General features: G+C 45.1%; 1 protein-coding gene across 1 annotated transcript; it reads left to right on the top strand.

Annotated features, from left to right (window-relative positions):
* Positions 1 to 1,276: 1,276 nt before the first annotated feature.
* nr2f5 (nuclear receptor subfamily 2, group F, member 5) lies at positions 1,277 to 21,394 on the top strand. Its single transcript, XM_070966714.1, has 4 exons — positions 1,277 to 2,460; positions 13,463 to 13,743; positions 15,589 to 15,835; positions 20,348 to 21,394. The coding sequence occupies exons 1-4, from the start codon at positions 2,094 to 2,096 to the stop codon at positions 20,665 to 20,667; spliced, it is 1,215 nt and encodes a 404-aa protein (XP_070822815.1). The 5' UTR covers positions 1,277 to 2,093; the 3' UTR covers positions 20,668 to 21,394.
* Positions 21,395 to 23,162: the final 1,768 nt, after the last annotated feature.

Here is a 23,162-nt window from a genome sequence, read left to right as displayed (position 1 = left end):
TTTTGGCACAGCTTTAGCTGCAGTATGCAAAGGTCTGGGTGGATTTTGTTGATTCCAGTCTATTAGACAACATCAGTGGGATGACATGCTGGACAGCTGACCCAGGGCTGATTGCAGGCAGTGCTGCGGCAGATGAAACGGCTGGTAAACTATGACCTCCAGTCATTGAGCAGAGGGCAAAACAATAAGCGGCAAGACGTTATGTTTTCACAATAAACATAAAGGTTTATTTCATGTCATTAAAATACACTTAAATATCCGAGAATCAGACAGTCTGCGGGGCTTTACGCACTTCTTTTCTTACATGTGAGAGATCCACTTCACACACGTTTAAAGGTATATTTAAATTATAATCTGCGGCATCAGAACTGCACTTTTATCCACAAAAATGCTCTTAAAATTGCATCTACTCCTTGTCCCTCATTGAAAAAGAATAAAGATATGAATATAAACATATTGATCACGTAAGAAGTCAAACTGCTGGACACAAGATGTCTCCTATTCACTGAAAAGTCATTTCTTACTGTTGGAGGTGCACATCGTTTTTGTGTAAGATGCATATTTGATAATTAGCCTTCAAATTAGGTGTGATGTGGCAAAAAATAACGCGTTAAAGTGAGATTTAAAGCGAAACTTTCCCCCTTCAGAGCGTGACTGTGAGAGCGGCCTTACAGCCTCCATCACCGCGCGCATGAAGGTCAAACATCAAAGAAACAAAAAGCAAAACACATATTTGTGTGAAGGTTGACTGAACATTTCCTTCCCTCATCATCATCACCATTTATCATTAAAAAGGTGGAAAGTCATTTGAAAGGATAAAAGTGGTTTAGGCTCTTTTAGGATGCGCGTAGTTCAAATCGTCTGGTTTTCATGTTATTTCACTTAAATTTCTAATTTCAACATGTTAACAGAAAAAACGGGTTTATTCTGGACGCGGATGAATTTCTTTTTATTTTCAATGAGACGCTGATAGAGCCCACTTTAAAGTACTTGTATCGCAACAACCGCTCCTGTCTGTCAAATCCGTCCTAATCGCCCACCGTCCAATCAAAACGCGCCTTACTTTTTAACAGACTTTTGGGACCAATCACGACCGGCCCTTCTTTTTCCACCTCTCCCGCTGAGGGGAGGGGATTTGCCCTTATTTGGCAGTTATGACCGTATATGGAGCGCCGCCAGGGGGGCAGCCGTACGAGGCAGCCTGCCTGTGACACTTTCCCCAAATTGTAGCTTTGACTCTCAGAGGAGCGACGCGCGGTCGGAGGGTGAAGCGACACACTCGAGCGGCGAAGGTTGTTCTGCGCGCTCTCTCTCTCTGTTTAATCTCTCCTACACAGACGATTACCGCGGATATTTCGGCTGTCTGTTGGGTAAATAAATACCGCGCTCTGACGTCGCTTTCCAAAACCTCCTCGCGGCGCGCAAGAACAAGAGGAACGCGGATCGCCGACTCCTCGGGACTGCGCTTTCTGCTGGTTCCAGGAGCTTGCTGGGACTAAACAAACGCTCCACCGAATAACACGAAACGTGGTCAGTACAGAGTCAAGCTTGTCATTCAGGAGGCAGAATTGATCTTGAGCGAATCTAAACGCGGTAATGAGCGTGGGATAGACTGGAGCGTCCGGCTGAGAGGCGAAATATCGTTGTCTGATATATTCTGTGCCATTTGCCCTCTTTCAAAATCTAAAAGGCGAGCAAGAAGTAAGATTCCAGTGTATCCAGTGTGTTTTTTGCCGCCCGCACGCTGACTTATTGGACTGACTTTTCCAAGAGGTTACACTCAGGAGAACAACGTGTTTATGGATTGCTGCGCAGCGAGGAACACCGGGAGTTGTAGGCTACACGCTTATGCATCGATCATGTTGATACCTCGCTGTTGCTGTAAACTTTGATAGATGTTTACAGAGAGAACTCGGTAATATAGAAAAGCCATTTAAATAAATAAGATCAGATAAGCTGAGATTGACCTCTGGAGGAAGTGGGAAGCGCCTTTTCGCCCTCCCTCGTCTGCCAAGACGTCAGGACGGATCTGTATCACTCAGTCTGATTCTCCTTCTGTGATTTAAACGAAGACCAAAGTGTTTGGGGATAGCATGGCAATGGTAGTAAACCAGTGGACAGATAACATTTCGGCAGATCCGGGGTCGCAGCTCCAGATTTGCGGCCAGGAGCCCGGCGGGGCACCGGGGACTCCCAACGGTTCCACCCCGGGGAACGACGCACTTTCCGGGGACAAGATCCCTAACGTGGACTGCATGGTGTGCGGGGACAAGTCCAGTGGGAAGCATTACGGCCAGTTCACCTGCGAGGGATGCAAAAGCTTCTTTAAGCGCTCGGTGAGGCGGAACCTCTCTTACACCTGCCGGGGGAACCGAGACTGTCCCATCGACCAGCACCACCGGAACCAGTGTCAGTACTGCCGGCTGAAGAAGTGCCTCAAAGTGGGCATGAGGAGAGAAGGTAAGGCCAGGCCAGAGAGCTGTGCTGTGGGTGTGTGATGGATGTCAGTGTGAGATTGTGGCATCAGAGATATTTGTTTACTAAACGCGTTTCTGTGCGTAAAGTTGTGCGCGGTGTTGCTCACGTGAAATATCAATACCAACAGGCCATTAAGTGTGGAACTCAACCGTAAAAGATTTTACAGTTTGACACATGTGACTAACTCCTCACATCGGCTCGCACTCTCGTTTCCAACCCTGTTCCTCTTATTTTATTGCTTTTCTGAAAACAACACCTTTTGCAGCGAAGTGTAAAAGGGCAGATTTTGTCCTTTTTTTTTTTTTTTTTTTTTTTTTTTTTTTTTTTTTTTTAAAAGAATGAAAACGTGTAAGAAAATTCTGGACACAGATTTGGTCTATTTCTCCACCTTGGCAGGTTTTCTCTGGAATATAATACAGTTAAGACTAAACATGACACTCTTATAGTTTTTCTAATTTGTCATCTCAAATGTCAGCCTAAAAAAGGGCCAGAGGTTTTGTGCGTAAAATATGCGTCATGTTTTGGGATGCCTGTTGAGCTAAAAGCCGAATACAGTTTATACCTCAGCCACTGTTGTTATGGGTAAATAATCAGTCACCACCTGCGCCACCACAATGCTTATTTCACATTCATTTACCAAATCTAAACCATTCACCCTGGTGTGCTGTGAAATCCCTCCTTTGTCCCTCTGTTTTAATTATGCTGTTTGCTCACCGACACCCAGAGCCGCTATAAGAGGATGCCGCTACATTTGTTGTATTGTGTTGGATTAACAACGGGTCAGTTAGTGCCAAAGAGGAGCGCCTCCCTTATTAATTATCATTCAGCAGCGGCATCCCATTCATGGGAGCTGCGATGGCGCATATTTTAAATTGTGAACCAAATGGAGCCAAAAGTTCTTTCTTTAAACATCTGTGTGGGCAGCTTTAAACATGGCTTCCATTTTTCGTGGTTGTGTATGCACTTTGGATATATTAGCCATAAAATCATCATTTAGAGTTTTTATTATAAAAAGGCAACGAGAGACATTTTTGTTTTGTGTGTAATATATTTGGGAAATGTAACGCAGGTGATCCACGGACAATAAGGCTCTACATTTCTCATTGGTGCCAAAAAAAGTGTGTTTCACCTGCTCCAGTTACCCTCAAAAGTCTGCGTCCTTTCATATCCCCTCAGAGGACAGAATAGGGTCAACAGCAGCAGCGTCTCAGCGAGTCTTGCTCAAGGACACTTCGGCAGGGGATGTTGAAGGGCAGTGTCTCCTCAACGACCCCGCCGCCGCCCTTTGTTCTCCGCCTGAGCCAGAATGTAAACACGCAGACGGTGGAAATACCCATCCTCCTCAGAGCCCGGGATGAGATGATCCCTCAAGGGTTCCTGAGAGTGCACAGCTATTCCTCCCTGTCTCTGTGTGTGTGTGTGTGCGTGCGCGTGTACGCACTGTTCACAGTCTTACCTCATGTAAAATACCCGCAAGCCACACCGACTCGGTCGCGCTCCTTTCCGCCTGAATGACCGAGAGGAAATCTCCTGACGCGCAGCAGCGTCTTTACTGCAAAAAATAACCGTCCGACCCCGTCTGGTAACGGGACGTAAATTAAACTTTATATATTTAAGCAGACCAATCCGTAAAAATAGAGATGTTTTTGTCTTTTACCAGCGTAGTTTCTATCCCAATCATCTCGTCTCATTAGTCTTTTTTCCCCATAGAGCCAAATTAACGCTCAGTGAAACACATGAAACGTTGGTTTGCAATCTCAAAGAGTCACTTCTTTTCCAGCAGCGGATCCTTTTAGACCAGGAAAGAGAAAAGTTCCCAACATTCAGTTTTATCAGTAAATGTTTGGTTAAAAATAAATTTTACTGCAGGGCCCATCTTACAGGCTTGAGGGCTGCATATTGTTTATGAGACGCTGGATGGCTTAAACGCCATTAAAAAAAAAAAAAAGGAATTACTCTTGCTTTTTAGATGGTTTAACATTATGATGCCGTGCTTATGGCTGTAGACTAGTCTGCACTGCAAAAAATACAAACTCATCCAGTCTTAATTTTATTAAAATAAAGAAAATAAATAAATAAATAAATAAATTTGCCAGAAATTGTTTTTAACTTTCTTTCAGTTCAATCCCTGAATCCAAAAATGTTCCTCATGTTCTTGATAAGTCCAGATAGTTTCAGATGACTGAGGGAAGTCCCTGAAAGAAAGAGCTGAAAAGAGTATAAATTATAAAAGAAAATAAGATTTGAAACTCCAGCCTGATGACTTCTCTCTTTTTGCAGTGCAGGCTTATAGTTGTGTGCAAACGGCTTAAATGTGCAGCAGGTCAACTTACATTGGCTGAGCTCATCTGTTGGTGCATTTGAGGTCAGCGGGATTAAACGGTGTCCTTAAATCCTCTTTGTCGGCTGACTTCTGTTTATCAGATCATTTGTCTACTTAGGACAATTTTTGTGAAGACACGTGACAATTTGAAAAAGTAAAGACTTAAAAAACAGAATTAATTATTATAAATAGTGTTAAATGAGCGGCTGAGAAAATAATAATCATAATTTTTACATATTCACAGTTTAAATTAAGTAAACCGCAGATGTTCAGCTGTCTGCATTCAGTTATTTAATCATAACTCCCATTGATTGTAGGAGGTAGAAATCACAACAAATAAACATGTGAATATTAGTCTGTACATAAATATTCATGAATATCTGAGACAAATGCTGCCATCATTATTTTATTGGGACATCTACAGTAAATTAAACACTGCTGCATCCTTGAATGCAAAGATTGGGGGTGTCAGCCGAAAAGTGGCAGGACTGTTAAAGCGCACAGCCGCTCGTCCTCCCCTGAGGTCATACATAAGTCATGCTTCACGCTACATTATTCAACAGGTTCACCTGAGGTTTGGCGAGGGGACACATTTTCTCAGTTATGATCCAGGTGAAATATGCATTTAATATTTCCATTTCCAACGATATTCACAAAGTTACTGAAAAGACACTGTCAAAATAAAAGGGAAGATCTGGATGAGGCTCAGGTGAAAGTGCAGCTTGTTGAGCTAAAAGAGTTGGGCATGCCTTTAATTATTTAGAAGCCTTTTTACTTACTTTGAAAAGTACTCTATGGTTGCATATAGGTCATAATGTACTTCACATCTCCACGACGTCTGAGAGAAAGTGTGTGACGGAACACGTTGTTATGATGATTATTTGTGCGTGTTGACTGGTTTTCTTCACAGATTAAGTCCAAAGCTGTCCCTGCTGGTGGTTAAATGTGCTCCTTCCACCGTTTCCTCATACAGGAAATCAGCAAGAGAAAGTTGTGTTTGAGTTATGAAAAATTACAGTGTCGTTTAATATCAGTAACACAGCTGCGTGACTTTTCTGCTTAGGCTGAATTAATATTCAGCTTCCTGAGGAGACCGGCTGAAAGTTTCATGAGTGGGCCGCGTCACATTTAGAACTTCTTCGCTTTGAAGTCTCTCTCTCTTTTTTTTATCCCAAAGGGGACGTTTGACCTCTTTCGGCACACTGCTGCGTTGAACATAATATCATTTGTTGGAGACTTTTATCGCGAGCACCTTTCAGCGCCGTGACAGCAAACATTTCTGTGCTGGCCTCAGTCGGAGTCAAAGCCCTGAAACCTTGGCAGGGTTAGTGTCATTGTCTCGCCACGCAGCTACACAGAAACTCGGCTTGTTTCTCTGTCAGCGTCGTTTCTGGGCTGAATAGCAAGCGGAGAGGCAGAGAGAATCAGCCTGACAGCTCCTTTGAACTGGAGTGAATGTTTTAATTTTGAAACGGCCCACAAGGACGAGCTGCTGACTTCACCGAGGGCCGAAAAACGCATGTGTGGTAGTTTACTGTGCATGCACGCACATGTCATCCCGTCTGTTGTTCTTGAAAATGCACCTGTGCGGCTCTGAGCACCCTGAAATCCACGCAGGCGGCAGAGTCGGCAGTGTAGTGATAGTAAACAGTCTCAGCATCCGTTTGGAGCGCAGGGATCTGTTAATGCCCACATTCAACACGCGTAGTGGGAAGGCTGCTGACCCATATTGCTCCCTGACAAACTACCAACAGCAGCGGAAAATATAGGTCAACCAAAACTAAAACATTAATAACACACAGGCTCGAGTCAAAGTCCAAATGTGTGAACCGGCCGGGGCCTCTGCAGTGAGTAAATACCCCACTGGTGCACTAAAGTCTAACAGACAGCATGTATTGACTAATCCGCCCTCCACAGTGGGCTTGTAACAGCGGGCAGTTTAACACCAAAACACTGCAGTCTGGCCTGCTTTGGCTCTGCAGACCTTTTCTTATCCCTCTCATTTAGCTATTGACAAATTCAAACACTCAACCCCTGTTAGCACACTCGTAGGCTAAGTCGTTATCACACGGCTCTCAGAGGAAAATGGCTCCCACTGACATATTGTTCAGTTCTGGCCAGCTTCCATTAAAGCACTCCAAGGCTAACTTTAATATTGAATAAAGGCATGTGAGTGATGCTGGTTTTTAATGCTTTTGGACACATCAAGGTGAGGAGGCTTCAGCTCGCGATATAACAAGGTTATGCATTTTTCTGCACGGCCCGCAGTATGACTGGTGTGACAAAGGTAAACGTACAGTAGTGTGACCTTCTCAGGCGTGATCAGTCAATCACTCCTGCCCGCTGACTGCTCTGGACCGCTGGTGACTTAAGTAGCCCAACCTGTTATTGCGTGACTCGGGTCACTTGTAATAACACACACAGCATTTGTCAGTCACCGTCATTTAACATTTAACCCCCCCAGCAGGGCTTCTCCTTCAGCCTGCCACACATTAGCTCTCTCATATAGCACTCTGAGCACATTTATATTTTAGGCATCAAGCTGATGATCTTATCTGTGATCTCTGAGTGGAAGTGTTGTAGTTACGACAGCAGTGAATGAAAATGAAGCCTCAACAGACTCTTCTTATCAGTCCTCGTCTGGAATCAGCAGCTCTATACTGACATTTTAATAAATATGGGATCTTGCCCAGTCATGTGTTCCACTTCTAATATAATGCAGGCTCCTCTCTGACCATTATTATATTATTAAAGAGCCATTTCACCCAAATTCTGCTATTAAAAAAAATGTATTTCCCCATTTAGCCCCTTGATGTTTCCCGCTATGTTTTTGAGTTTTGTCCCCAGTACAACAGAAAGCTTGGCTGAGTAATGCTAAGATTAAATGGGCAAGTGGGTGTTTTTGGTGTGAAATTCATTTATTTTTTTAAAAATCATTCTTGTCAGGTGGAAAAGCCTCTGAAATAAATCAATTCACCTCCACTGTACTGGTGTGGTAGCAGAAATCTCAGTGGCGGATGATACACGAACCCATTAATATATGCGTGGCTACATACACTAGTGATAAGTGGGAATATATCTTTTGGGTGAACTGGCCCTTTAAATGTATCCTCTGTCTCACTGGGGAAAATATTTGGTAAAGTCACGAAGGCTCCGGCACAAAAACTGGTTTAGAAGCACCTTTCAAAACCTGATAATTGAAAACACTGAAAAGTGACAAATAAAAAACACTCATATGCCCAGAGTGACGCATAGATGATATGAACTCAGTCCTCCCGTGACCCCCTGTGTGGTAAATAAAGAGGGGGAGGTGTCTAAGTGTAAATAAGGTTAGCGTGAATCAGGGTCGCTGAGGACGGGGTGCGTTGGGTTTACTAATTAATGCAGGAACTGCCTCGTCAAAGTCTGAGAGAGAGAGAGAGACTGAGGCGACGGCATCCACACAGCAAAGCAACCAAACTTCCTCACGCAAAGCTCCTCTGCCCTCCATGTGTCTGTCTCTCTCTGTCTGTGTCACCGCACTGCCTCCGGTTTCCCTGCACTCTCGCTCTGCTGTGCCTCTCACGGCGGCCGCATACCTCTGCTCTTTCATGTTCGACACCCAACCGGAGCGCCGGGCCTCCTTCGGATGTGTGCAGATGGCTGCTTGTCAATAATTTCTCAGCAGACGTGAAGGCAGGGCGTCCAAGCGGCTTTGTTCTGTTTATCTGTTTTTTAAAATGGTTTGTTTTCCGTCAGGGGTGGGGGGGTGGGGTGCAGCAGCTAGCAATTTCTGCAGCTTTAACGTCGCTTTTATCGTGTGCACCTTCTGCACCATTAAACATGCATTTAATGCTACAATTTCAGCGTTTTCTCAAGAGGTCGCTTTTATATCAGCAACCGCTACAACACATCGCTGCAGTAGCTTTAAACCTCCAGCAGCTGATTTTTTTTGACCACTTGGGGGCGCCGAGAACAGCAGTAAACTAGGAACGTATGGAAACTGACGGCTATCAGAGCATGTAGGTTTCTTTATCTACAGTATTGAAAAGCTCACACTGTCGCAGCCCTGCTGTGAACACATCGCTGACATCTCCTTAAACGATTGCTATGGCAAACTTGTTAGCAAACACTTTATTCGCATCCATCCTTTGCTTTCCTCTCGCTCATAATGGAGTTTTAGCTGTTGAACGCTCCGCTATGTTGACCAGCTAGTGGCTAACTCTGTGCGGTGCTGAGCAGATGGAGCACGGCGGGTTTTCGAAGCTTTTTGGAAGGCAGTGAATCAAAGAGGTAAAGAGGTAAAGAGGTAAAGGGTCGCGTGTTAATTCTCTTAAGGTTAGTCACTGCGACCTCTTTCACATGCATGTGATCTGTTTTTGATGCAGAAATGTTGATTATAGCAGCTTGAATGCGTTGGAAGCTGGCGTCTGGCTGCTGTCTGATGTGAACATTGATTGATTTGAACATTTTGGTTTCTTTTTCTGGCAGCACAAAATGTTTTTGGAGATTAAACAGAGGAAGAACTTGGTGTATCATGAGAGTCTGCTGTTGCACAACAGCACACAAAGGGACAAATACTGGACTCAAACAGGCTGTAGATCTCACAGTTATGGCTCATGTGTGGTTTCTGTAGTGTAGCTTAGTAACAGTCTGATGACCCATGGAGCAGTGTGAGCTCACATATGAGTATTTCAGAGTAAAAACATACCAGCAACGTGAGCTTTGCACTAAAGTTACTGCAGGTATTCACATGATGCAGACTTGCCTAACATCACACTGCTTGTCTCTTTATCTCAAACTCTCTCCTGGTTTACACATTAGTTCCTTTCTGATCTCTATCTGCTGCAGAGCTCTGACCTGCAGGTCAAAGTTCAGGGCCCAAACAAAACCACGAGAGCTGGATCACACCTGTGGGCATTTGCATAGGCTTGCAGTGACACACACATGTACCCAAACACAGTGAAGCATGTAAAATTCTGCCTCTTTTTTACCTTCCAGATGTTTTTTCAGCGAATAAAACAGCTGTTTTCAGCTTCACAACCATGTGTTTTGATATTCTCGGCGCCCTCTCACAGACAGACACACAGCAGTGGCCGAATGTGATGTGGAGACGCGTTCAGGTTCAAGTCGGGTAACGTGTTTATTTTTCCTTCGCCAGTGGAAGCTTTGGAAATGGAAAAGCTACTTATTAAACGCAACTGTTCGACTGAGCCAAATCTATAATGCGTCTGTGTTGCCCTGGCACCGTGACCTTTTAGTCCAAATGTTGATAGGCCTTAATTGTATTTAGCTGCTGTAATTCCACTAACAGTCTGACCCAGAGGCTAATCCAGGGCAGCCAGGCAGCGAACTGTGCACTCTGCCAGCTGCCATTTGCTGAAGTGGCATTTTGAGAGTCGCAGCTGAAATGTCCCATGGTACCTCTGTTTGCATGTGCTTTTCCTCCTCTCCCTCGTTCTCATGCCCTCATTTTACGCCCTACCTACACGGGATGCTGTTTTGTTTGGGGTTTTAGGGATTTCTTTTTTAGTGCTTTTTCTGCCCTAAATTTGATATGATTTGCCTAGAAGAATAACTGCATTGTTAATTTGTCTACTTTTTATTGTCAGGTGATAAATTCAGTCATTAGCTGAGGCTAAGCACCAATTAAAAAGCAGGAAACGGCTTATGGCAGACTCCCAAATTGAACTCTATGCTCCCATCCCCCCCTTTATTCTCTATCTCTGTGCGTCTGACCCTGGTTTCCCTTTTTCTATCCTCAGGCATCTGTTTCTCTCTAATGTCATTTCTGTCTCCCTCGCTCTCTTGCTGCCCTCCTCTACGTCAAGATACGACATCTCTCTGTCTCTACACTTGTCTGTCTTTCTCTCTATTCCTTTGGACCTTTCCATAATGGCCCCTCGCTCCCTCTTCCTCCTCTCTCTCCCTCCGTCTCGTCAGCCAGCTGTAGGCGAGGAAAAACAGAGAGTGATGTGTCTCCGTCAGAAGTGCTCAAGTGCTCTGCCTCTCAGCCACGAGTGACCCCCCCACAATGAGGCTTTTGAAAAGTCAAGTGGATCAAGCAGATTCGCCGCCATCTGCAGGATTAACCGCTAATCGACGTGAGAGCAAATTAATAGCTGTGAATTCACATATCAGAGACATGAAAAGCGGCTGAGTCCCAACAGAACGAATTTTTTGAACGCTGAATTTTGGTGAATTTTTAATGAATTCTGCACGAAAGGCAGGGAGGATGTGGTTTATAACTTTTCAACGAGGAGTCCAAAAGAAGTGGAAAGCAGGTTGATCACCCCTGTAGCATAGTTGTTTTTTTTTTCTTTTTAAGATGAAGCACATTAACAAGCCAGGGCAGAGTGACAGTTTTAGGTTATGGAAGTGCTCTGACTTAGATATGGACAGTCAGGGAAGAGTCTTTTGAGACTGTCCTCCCAAAGAAAATGACAGAATCAGTCCTTTCAGCATGTGTCCCGAAACGACATGTGCTCAAGATCAAGTGACAAAGCGCTCTTGCGGGAGCAGACATTGTGACTGTTGTCCGTCGTGAGCAAAGTAGGACGTTCGGTGACGTTACTACAGAGCCACAAAATCTGCGTAAGGAGGCGGTTGGTTAGTCCTCCCAACAAAACAGCAGATTTAAACACCGACAGTCCACGTGTCTTTAACCATGACCACAATCGTTCGGTGAGCTTAACCACCAGTTTATCAATCTAACCACAGCAACAAAGGTCTTCTAAGCGTGACTAAGTGTATATTTAAACCCAAACCACAATGTTTTCCCCAACCCTAACCAAGATGTTTCCTTGCCTAAAGGTAATCGAACCTTAACTCAGTGGCGCCTGATCATAAAACAGAGTTAAACAGTACTTTGTAATTTTCAGATGCTGTGTGTAAAACATAAATAAAAACAGAAATTTCCAAACGAGCTGTGATTACTGATGCAATCATGTGTTCACAAAGTGGTGAACCTCGCTCCATCCTCACCTGTGAACGACTGAGCCTTCCCAGGATGCCCCTTTTATACCCAATCATGATGCTATCACCTGTTACCAGTGAACTGTTTACCTGTGGAATGATCCAAACAGGTGTTTTTGGAGCGTTCCACATCTTTCTCAGTCTTTAGTTGCTCCTGAAACAGCTTGTTTGAATCATGTTGCTGCACTAAATTCAGAATAAGCAGATATTCACTTCACTCTCGAAGCGGATGAAAACGTGTTTGACCAGGTAATCTTTGCGGAAAGTGCAGCGCCCAGCAGTGGGGCTGCTTTCGCCCCCCGCTGCTCAAAGCGGTGTTTTATTTTCTCCGGGTTTGTGAAATCCAGCAGAGACAGACACGTGTGGCTAATCTGACAGCCGTCCTTTGCAAAGCCAGACAAGAGTTGCTGTAGTGCGAGTGACGAGGAATGTCCCATTGTGCAACGTCTTTGTGACATGCAACACCTCTTCATAGCTTAGCGGAGCGAGACCGCGCTGTTTGCCAAAGGAGACCGCATTCTTTTCCGGGAACACGGGTTGACACAAGTTTGCAGGGAAAACTAGTAGTCTGAGGTCAACACCTTTTGTGCAGAGGTATTTTTTCTGCTCGGAGGACAGACGAGAATTAAAGGCATTTTTATAGCGCTCTTGAGTGATTTGACCTCTCGTCTTTCAGACGTGTCACTCTGCGTTCGATTGACACAGCTGCTGTGTGCGAGGCGACAGGTGATGCACAGTTGAAAAGCATTTTCCAAACCCCCTCCTTCTCCCTTTTCTTTCACCCCTCTCTCCACCTCCCGCCTCCACCTGTCCCTTTATGTAAACCCCCGCTCTCTATCTGACGCCTCATCTCAGGCCATATGCAAACGTATTGAACTCTGCACCTTTTCTCCCTTCCTCCCTTCCTCCTGCCCTCAATCTCCCTTCTCTCAACTTATCACCTCTCACACTCTCCTTCTCCACCTTATCTTGCCATTTCACCCTTTTACCTCATTTTTTCCCTCTCATGTGGCCCCCCCTTTGCATTCTCATTGCCTCTCTCTCTCTGTGTAACAGTAGATGGAGTTATTAGTCAGACAGTGGGGATGACTGAACAGGTGTTTTCCAAATGGGCCTTTGAGCACTGGCTGCATCATCATCCCTCCTCAGGGGGGTTGGGCATTTGTGTGTGTGTCTGTGTGTGTGTGTGTGTGTGTGCGAGCACTTGGCCTCTGCGTGCCCTTTTCGCCTCAGGCTGAGCCATTTGCCAGGAGAGGGAGGGGGGGAGATGTTACCGTATGTGTTCATGTGTGGTGCATGCATGTACGTGTGCATGCATGCCGGTGCATAACATATGTAGGTGTGAAGAAGTGTTATATCTTTACCAGCTGCTGCTTGTCATTACTCATTGATGCACAACAGCAGTGCAGAGTGGCCTTGGCCCGGCCACTTTCCACCGCTCCGCCGAAAAGACGAGCGCTGACATATTTAAGAGTCGGAGAAATGTTCCAGTCTCCACACTTTTCACCCCCTTTGACCTCGTTTTGCAGCCCCCCACCCAACACGTTTGACATGCCTAATTTCACTCTTTCTTCTCTGTCTTCATCTCCTCTGCCCCTTCTGTTTCTCCTGCAGGCTTTTAAGTCAAAGAGGAAAAAACATTCGTTGCTTAAAATTTCAGACTTACGCTGCTGAATTCGTATCCTCATCTGTCTTGTTCTCCGTCAGCTGTACAACGAGGACGTACGTCAAACTCCCAGAGCAGCCCAGGACAGTACCTGACCAACGGCACCGACCCGTACAACAGCCAGCCCTACCTGTCCGGCTTCATTTCTCTGTTGCTGCGTGCAGAGCCCTACCCCACATCTCGCTATGGGGCCCAGTGCATGCAGGGAAACAACCTGATGGGCATTGAGAACATCTGCGAGCTGGCGGCCAGGCTGCTCTTCAGCGCTGTTGAGTGGGCCAAGAACATCCCTTTCTTCCCTGACCTGCAGCTCATGGACCAGGTGAGTCGGCCACTTTGATGCCTGACTGCAGTTTGCATTCAAACGTCCAACCAGCAACTTTAAAGGATCAGTGTGACATTTTGGGAAATGCTCTTCTGTGTTTTCTTGGTGAGAGTTAGGCCCACAGCCAGTTAGCTTAGCTTAGCATAAAGACTGGAAACAGGGGGAAACAGTTTGCCTGGATCTCTACAAAGGTAACAATAACAATAATAATAAATCATATTAGGCATCATCTGACAGATTATTTCTTGGGTGACACAGTGACTTCCTGGAGCTTCTGCCGCTGTTTCCCCGTGTTTCCAGTCTTTGTGCTAAGCTAAGCTATTTACCTGCTGCCTGTAGCTTCATATTTAAAGAGATCATCTGACTCTCTGCGACGGTAAATTTACAAAAATGTTGAATTGTTCCTTGAATAAAGCATTGCAAAGAGAATATACTGAGGGGGGATTGGCTTTTGGTTTCCAAAGTTAGCATCAAGATGTTAAAAAAATCTGTCCACATATACAATATATAATATACCAAAACACAACATTTGGAACACGTTAACTTTTTTGCATCACATTTTTCAGTTCCTGTCAACTTTTATAGAAAATGTAAAGCCAGTCAAAAGGACTTGATGCCACAAACATAACTCAATTCCACTGTTCCACCTAATCCAAACCAAAAGAAAAGCTGTAATCCAATGAAAGACCACCCTTTCATCACTTTTCACATGACATCTCGCCCTCTGCTTACATTTTGAAAAAAGAATTGAGCCTGCAAGTAATTGAAAATGGACTCTTTTTCTTTTAAACCAGAATCTGTTCTGCTCACCCAATGCAGAAACAGGCGCTCATGACATTCAATATGTATAGAGGTGACATCAATCCTGCATGTGCAGATTTATACCAGCTGTAAAATCTTGGCACGGAGTAATCGTCTGACCTATAAATATTCACATGCACCTTGGGCAGACATAGTCATCGCAAATATGTCGAGCTATAGCTGCACCATGTCATTAATATATCATTAGCGTCATGTCAGCATGTGGAATATATCCGTCCTTCCTCTCTCTTTGGTATTGAACCAGTAGTTCAGTCTTTTCTATAAACCTACTTTTGGTGTCTTATGATGATTTTCGACCTGCTACCAAAAGACTGCTTCTTGTAACGAATCATTCGATCATTGTGCAGCTCTGGAGCACTTTGTAGCTTCTTTATTTGCTCTTGAATTTGACTCTGTATACCAAAGTGCTGATTGTCTTAAAGAAGACGAGCAATGCTAATTGGCACTGAACTCATTATGACGCCGTTTAGCTGTGAATTGTTAGCTGTTAAGTTCACCTCATATTAAAAGCATATTTCTTCCTGTCATAACACAGCGTGCCACATCCTCTTGTAATCTTTATGACCTTTAAAACTAACAATAAACACTTCATCACATTGATTCTTCCTTCCAATCAGCTTTTGACAGGCGCTCTCTGTGAGCTTTATTCCATGTGCCTGCTTTGTGTGTGCTTCCTGCTTCCTTCAGCAGATGAATGTATCTCTTGTTGGGGTGAATCTGTGCATGAATGACCCTCCTGTCCGACGTGTTTGTTGATAATGCGAGCAGATTCTGACCATCTCTAATGCTGGTTTGGATTATTGGCTGTTCAAAGCATCTCACGTCACACTTATGACGAATGTGTATTTGTGTGATTGAATTAGAATTTGGCTCATTATGCGAGAATAGTTTTCTAGTTTTGGAGTTTAATTCACAAGATTTAAATCTGATTTTATATTTTTAAATATTCTGCTGACAGACGAGCAGGAGCCCAACTAGTTTCCCTCCTGTAAAAAGCACTCTACGCCAACTCTATCCTAGGTGGCGCTGTTGCGCATGTCATGGAGCGAGCTCTTCGTCCTCAACGCCGCCCAGTGCTCCATGCCGCTCCATGTGGCCCCTCTGTTGGCAGCGGCGGGCCTGCACGCGTCGCCCATGTCAGCAGAGCGCGTGGTGGCCTTCATGGACCACATCCGCGTCTTCCAGGAGCAGGTGGAGAAGCTGAAGGCGCTGCAGGTCGACACGGCTGAATATTCCTGCCTCAAGTCCATCGTGCTCTTCACTTCCGGTGAGTTTGAATGTGTCGTATAAGCAGCAGAAAGATTGTGGATCTGTCAACCAAAAAAATCAGCTGAGGGACGAATATTTAAGATTCAGGAAAAAGTCTTTGACTTGTTTTTTCCTTCTACTTAAACTCAGACTCAGGGAGGATTATGGGTAGATCCTTGTCAACAAAAACATCACCTTTCCCCTGTGAGTGACTTTACTATGCTCAGGCCTAAAGGGAGGAATTAGCAGGCGGGTGTGCTGACTTCCGTTGGCACTGGAACATTTTCTTAATTGGTTTGTCCTTGCCAGCGAGAACACTTGATCACAGGCCATCAAAGTACAGATAAACAGCTTAACCTGAGCTAGAGAAACCACTAATGGGTGGGTCAGTCTTTGCATCTAAACATAGCCGTGGAAAACCCCCACAGGTAGAAAAATTACTTATTTATCAGGGCGAGTACACCATTGAATCGAATGATAAATAAAAGATACAGATAAATATTTATTTGAAATACAGAAATATAGAAATTAAGGGGAGTTTGTTGCCTTATCGTGCCGTTGCCATGTTATGTAGAGGTGTTGCTGCTGCAAGGAGACATGGAAATACTCAGAAGCGTTTTGGCTCAAAGAACATTTTTTAACAGAAACTCCTTGCAGACCTGCGCCTGATGGCAATTTAACATGACGGTCTCAAGTTTGAACTGGATGCCATTAAATTAGCATAAAAGCTGCAGCAGCACAAGGTGAAACACGCACAAGAAGAAATGAAATGCATGTCTCGGTCTGCCAAGACGTCCTGCAAGCGGCCGTTTTTGTCTGCTGTGAAAGGAGCCAACCACTGTATGACACACAGACCAACAGAGACCCGAATCCTGTCCCTGATTGTACATTTTGACGATTATTCGATGATTTAACTGTTGAATAAGAAGTTACTCATGCGGTCTAAGTGCCAAGAAATACTTCTTCCCTCTGCTGTGTTGCAATCCGGCTTGAGCTCACAGACACCAGATTTCAACTGTATTTAACCCTCAACCTTTTCACCTCCACCGAGCCTGCCCGAGACGTGACCTCCAACGCTGCAGCAGATATTGTCTCATTGGCTCCATATGTAAATGCTGCTCCCACCAGTCAGTCATGGTCTCTGCCCTCCATGAATCTGACTGTAATTTGATCGCTGTCTCATACTGTAAAAGCCCATTAATGCCCCTGTGAGCAGCTGCTTGTGCCTCACTTAAAGCTTTTACCTTTGCATTTATCTCACTGCTCCTTCGCTTGGTTGTATTTAGATTTTTTTTTTTTTTAATGTTGTACATTGACCGATGATACAGTGAGTAAATCACTTCTTCATTTTAGGAATGGGCAGTTAATCAAATTTTGTTTTGAGTCACAATTTTGGCTCGTCACGATTATGACTTTTCATTTTGCAGTGATGCTCTCATTTGTCTTATATTATAAATCCAGCGCAGCCCTCAGCCAGGCCGTGGCATGTTTAGTTCAGCTCACTGTGGTCAAGGGAACCGTTGTTTGCGAAAACCTCGTCAAGCCACCAACTGCTTGGATTTTTATGTGCGTCTTTCTGTGCTGTGACGGTACTTGGAGCGGTGAAACAGACATTTCAGCAATCTTCTCTCCTGTTTTATACACTGAACAAAAACTACATATAACTCACATCACACATTGAATTAAAATCATTAAAAATTAAAGTCTTTACATTTAGAAGATTACATTATTATTAAATGTTATGATCTGCTAAAACTGCTTCTTTATGACATTTAGTTAACGTGCCTGTGATCTTACTGTATGTCTTTAATGATTGTGGTAATGTCTCTCAGCTCAGTAGATTATAGTCAGTGGGATTTGGACAATGAAAATTCCTCCGTGCTCGCATAGATTGTCTTTTTATGGTCATTTGCATGTAAAGCTCTTTAAAGGAGGAGAGCACTTGAGCCTGACACCCTGACCGTGTTGCACTCCCCACTGAGCTGCAGATGAGATTGAATCAAAATAGAATGGTTTTACATTGTGAGGAAACCCATGAGAAGATCATTGTTTTGATAGTGCTTATATACAAACCCCGTTGAGGTTTATCCCAACAGTCACTGGGCTCCAGTGCCAGCCAAAATACTGTCACATCTGGGATATTTCACTGAGAGATCATGCTTTGTGACCCAGGGGGAAACGGATGGTGAAGAAGCCAACACTGAGATGTCTCTGGTGAATGTTTTTTTTAGTGCATTTTCCCTCTTTTCTCCCTCGCATTGCTTGTCAGATTCACTCTGCATGTACCTCGCGTCTCTCCTCCATATATGTGGGTGGCTGTGGATCCACCTCTGCCTTCTCTTCCCTGCTTTCTTCCAGCCATCTCTCCCTCATGAGCCCATCTATTATTGAAACCAGTCATCCACCCCTCCTCCCTACGCTCCCCAGACCCAACCCCAAGCCCAGCCCAGGCCCCGGGACCCCTGCCCCCACAACGGGAGTTGAATTATGTATGCTGGGATCCAGTGAGACGGAGGATTCGCCACAGCCCCGACCATGACCTACATAACCCCTGTAGCCCTGAGCATCCCATGTGACTTCCCTGAGTGCGGGCAGATGTACCCACATGTACACACACAAAAAACTGCACATCTTGTGAAAAGAAGACAATACAGTTAGAGAAACGTGATGCAGGAACTTGACTTTAATGGAGACAGACATGCACACACTAGACAGACCCGTTCATAAACCTGACTCTTGCAGACCTGGTAGGGTGAGCTAACAAGCTCAGACAAACACCAATCGTCTCTCACCTCCCTCTGAGTCCCCTCCCTCCGCTCCCCCTGTGAAGCCCAGTCCCATCAAGCCGCATCAGAGAACGGGCATCTCAGTCCTGCCACCCTGATCCCTCACCCCTACTGACCCGGTGTGTGCCCAAGGATCAGACAAAAGAACACGGCGCTTGGCGTGGAAGGGCGCCCACAGAGCTGTCGCTTCGGCACGCGAAGTGGTTTCAGTCACATAGACAGCTTCGCTAATCCCAAACAGGCAGTGACTGCCTTGTCACGCAGGACCCAAAATGGCGCTCAACAGAAAAGCAGTCCATCCGCCCCCCAAGTGGAGGGAAATACAGCCGAAGCGGGAACAATTATTCACTCAGAGTGATGGGAATAGTGGCCGCTGGGGGTGTGGAGCGGTTGACACACTCAATTAAAATAAGAGGTAAATTACATTTTTTTTTGTTGTGCAGAACTGATGCCCAGCAGGGCAGAGTTTACACAGGGATCAGATCAAAGCGTGAGATGACAAAGGGGACCTGCGATGCAAGGTGACAGGTTAAAACGTACGGGCTGGCGCTTTTAGCCTAAAAGAACGTGCTGGAGAAGAAATTGCCCTCATCGAAAACCTGTCTTCCAAATGAGGGTTCACGCAGCGGGCAGAGTCAGAGGGCGCTACCCCTGAACGTACGGTCTGCGGCGGAGCACAATAAAATGCGCCTTTGTTTTGAGTTCACACATCTCTGACCTCCTTTGCTAAATCCCCCGTGCTCTCCCCTGAACACAGAGGGTGTGAAAAGTATCGCGCGCAGCGTCACACACTCTCTCTCGGCCGTGAGAGACTGTTGCCAAGGCGGGGGCCGGCGGGAGGGGAGGTGTGAGGAGGCGGGAGGCAGAACATGACCTCCAGCTGCGGGGAGAGGGAGCGCTGCAGTGTGCTGTGAACGCAGACCACAGGGGTGTATCAGATACGTATCTCGGCAGTGACAACCTCGATTTCCCCAAGTTTGAGCAAGATTTCTCCGGCTGGAGGAATGTGAACGGAAAAATAAACCGTCAGCTCTTCATTACGTTTTATTGCTCCTCTGTGTCGTCTTTCTCATTTATCTCCTTCAATCAGCTGGATGAGATTTAAAGCCCGTGTGCAGTATCAGGTCAAGACTTCACACCGAGGCGCCGACTGAGCGTCTGGATTCTTAAGTGAAATTTCTGCACCGTCTGAGCTTCAGCTAACAGACTGCACACTTTCAACCTGCTCACAGGTCAGAGGGAACAAATACAAACGTGACAGTTTGTCATTGGTCCCATGTGTTCTACAGTCGATGACGCTCCATAAGATATTTTTTTTGCCCTCTCTCACCAAGTGTGACGACATCTTTATGCGCTCAGCGTCCCTCGGTTGTTGGTGTTACCGATCCCGAATCAGCCTCTTTTCACATCACAAGCCACGACTTCTCGAACTTACATTTCCACTGCGGCTGTGCTCATCCTGTGTCCCGGTGCTGATCGTTCTTATCCTTTGTTACGTTTCAGAAATTTTTGAGTATTTTTACACCCAAATTCCTCTCTTCACCTGTAAAACATAAGGCAGGCGGCTACATGCATGTGTCCAAATGTGATTTGTGGTAACAAGCGAACATTAAAAGACTAGTTTTTGCTCATATTTTGTAGATTCTGTTAATGTCCCTGCAGGTTCATTTCAGACTCAACAATAAGGATTCTGTTTGATTCTCTGATAAACTATAAATCTTTTATATTCCCTTCCTTCCCTCTAGATGCTATGGGGCTGTCAGATGTTGCCCATGTGGAGAGCATCCAGGAGAAGTCCCAGTGCGCCCTGGAGGAGTACGTAAGGAACCAGTACCCCAGCCAGCCCAACCGCTTCGGACGTCTCCTCCTCCGTCTGCCCTCCCTGCGCATCGTCTCCTCTCCGGTCATCGAGCAGCTGTTTTTCGTTCGCCTGGTGGGCAAGACGCCCATCGAGACACTGCTTCGCGACATGCTGCTGTCGGGCTCCAGCTACAACTGGCCCTACATGCCCACCGTGCAGCGCGAGCGGCCCATCTCCCTCCACTACAACGAGAACGGGCCCTGAGGTGGACGAGGCCCACGAAGGAGAAGCTGCGAGACAAATTCGGGCTGAACGTCCATCCGACTACTCGTCCATCCATCCCTCCTTCCCTCCCTTCATTCTCACCATTCCGCCCGACAACCTGTACTGACGATATCACCCTTTACTGCCCCGGTTACCCAAGCCAGCCAATCATTCACCGTGGCCGTCTCAGAGCGTTGGTGGCCCTCTGCAGTCCCTCAGCCGATGGTTCGGTCTACATTTGAGATGTGGCACGAGATGGACAGGTTGGTGGAACGGGTTATTGCGCAGTTCACCAGCAGGTCTGTTGGACTCACTTCAGATGTCAGTCTCAAACCCCACCAAAACGGGGGCAGCAAAAGACAACGTTTGCTTTATTGTTGGTGCTATGCCTACACTTCCACAGGCTGTGTACACGCATCCCAGTATGGCGAATACTGAACAAGGGCTTTGCCAATGGGACTCTACAACCAAGAGTACAAGGCCCGTTGTATATTTACCAATTTTTGAAAAGAAAGCCAGAAGCCATTAAGAAAAAAGACAAATGCCAAAATGTCTTGGACTTTTGCAGAGGACGTGTTTTAATGTGTGTGTTTGTATTAGCACTGTTTATATGGAGAGAAAACTCATGATTGTGTCCATATGTACAGTATATTGTTGATTCATAGGCATCTATAGCATATTAGGGTTCAATGGGAAAAAGCTCAGGTTCAACGGGTGGGCAGACAGACAGACAAACGGACGGACGGACAGACAGATGGACACGCCAATATCAGTACAAGAGCAACAAGACAAACCCAGCAAAATCTCCACTTATCAGCAGCCTGTGCCAAAGCTGAAAACTGCATATTGTTTGGATATCTTTGTGGTAGTGTTGGTGATGAAAATTTAATGTTTGCTTTGTCTATAATTTGACTATATACTTGTTTTGGGGTCTCAGGGGGAGAAAAGGAGTTTGTAAAAAAAATAAATAAAATAAAAAGCTTAGGCACTTGCATTGTAAACTAGTCAGAACCTACACTTATTCACTCCTGTACAATCACAGCACTGGCAGATTCTCGCTACCCGTATGCCATTTGATCAATCTACCTTTTTTTACTTATTCAAAATACCCGTTAAAGATCCTTCCTTGTTGTTATTGCAGGAGCAACTCATCCTCGTTGTTTTATAGTCATGATTGTCAATTTTGGACCGGGGGAGGGGGGATGCATTTTACAAAACTAGCTGTACTTGCCTTAGAACAAAGATTTTGTCACTGAGCATTTATCTTATGACTGTGCCATAATCTCTCGTTACCTGTTATAACAGGTATTATGTCCCGTCAGGAGAGGAAATGAACTCACACGATGGAAAAATGATTCACATAAAGTCGTAGAAAAGTGACGCAGCATGCAGAGATTTTTGCATTTCTGCTTTAACACCACGAGCACTTTCATTTTTTAGACCTCATGCGAGTTCTTTTCCACCTCCTGATGATGTTATCATGTAGGGAAAACCCCCTTGACTCATGTCATTTGAGCTTATCGTACCGATACCGTAGAGAAAAGTATCACTAACCTCTGAAAACCTCAGTCTATGTTACAATATTATCCCAGTTGGACTTATGACTGTGACTTAGCTTAGGACTATTTTAAGTTGTTTTGTTTGTTTTTTTCTTCCCCTTGGTGGAAGCAAGTTTGTTTGGACAACCTGTCTCACATTTCCAACATGGCATCGTGGTATCAACATCAAGTATTGGTATTGGAAAAGCCATGTGGGACCTTAGAAAGCTGTCTGTTGATAAATGAATCCGCAGAAAGTTCCTCTGAGTTTGTTTTTATCCCCTCTACTTTTGTTTGGAAATATGGATTATCCATTAATTTGAAATAAAGTTCTGTTGTTCACAGAAAGTTTTCCGCTGTCTTTTCACTCTCATATAATAAGAAACGTTCAAAGCAGCAAAGTGAGTACTTTAATCTGGTTTTTGGCTTCACTCTGCCATTGCTCACCCTGCAGAGCATGCACTGTGCATTAAGGCAGAGTCCTTCCTGCAGCACTCTGGGTTCGATCCTGAAAAAGGAATTTTAAGCTCAGTGATTGGACGTTTCTTGCCAAAATGCACCATGGGAGATGTAGTAATCTTCTGTTCACAGGCTTATACTTTTGCTTTTAATCAAAGAACTAAATATTTTCCAATGCATGTTCATGATGATTCAACCGTGTTTCATAGCCACCGAAAACGTGGAAGTTCTCCAGCTGTGAGTCACCTGACATTGTCTTCGGGGGAGTGAGTGGGACTTTTATCCCACTTCCCACCACTGTCAGACCCTCATAAACTCCACACCTAGGCTCTCTGTTATGAATTTGTCTTTTCTTGCTGAGACAACCCCAAGGACATCAAAGTTATTTCTCAGACATTAGAAAGCTCCCCAGAGCCACTGAAACCACATCATACAGCTGTTTTCACTGGTTGAGTACTCTCATGATGAGTGAACTGAACGGTATAAAGTCTGCAGAGT

The sequence above is a fragment of the Chaetodon trifascialis genome, chromosome 7 (assembly GCF_039877785.1).
Source record: "Chaetodon trifascialis isolate fChaTrf1 chromosome 7, fChaTrf1.hap1, whole genome shotgun sequence".
NCBI lineage: Eukaryota > Metazoa > Chordata > Actinopteri > Chaetodontiformes > Chaetodontidae > Chaetodon > Chaetodon trifascialis.
The sequence above is the reverse complement of the archived record's forward strand: the minus strand, read 5'-3'. Positions and strand labels throughout refer to the sequence as shown.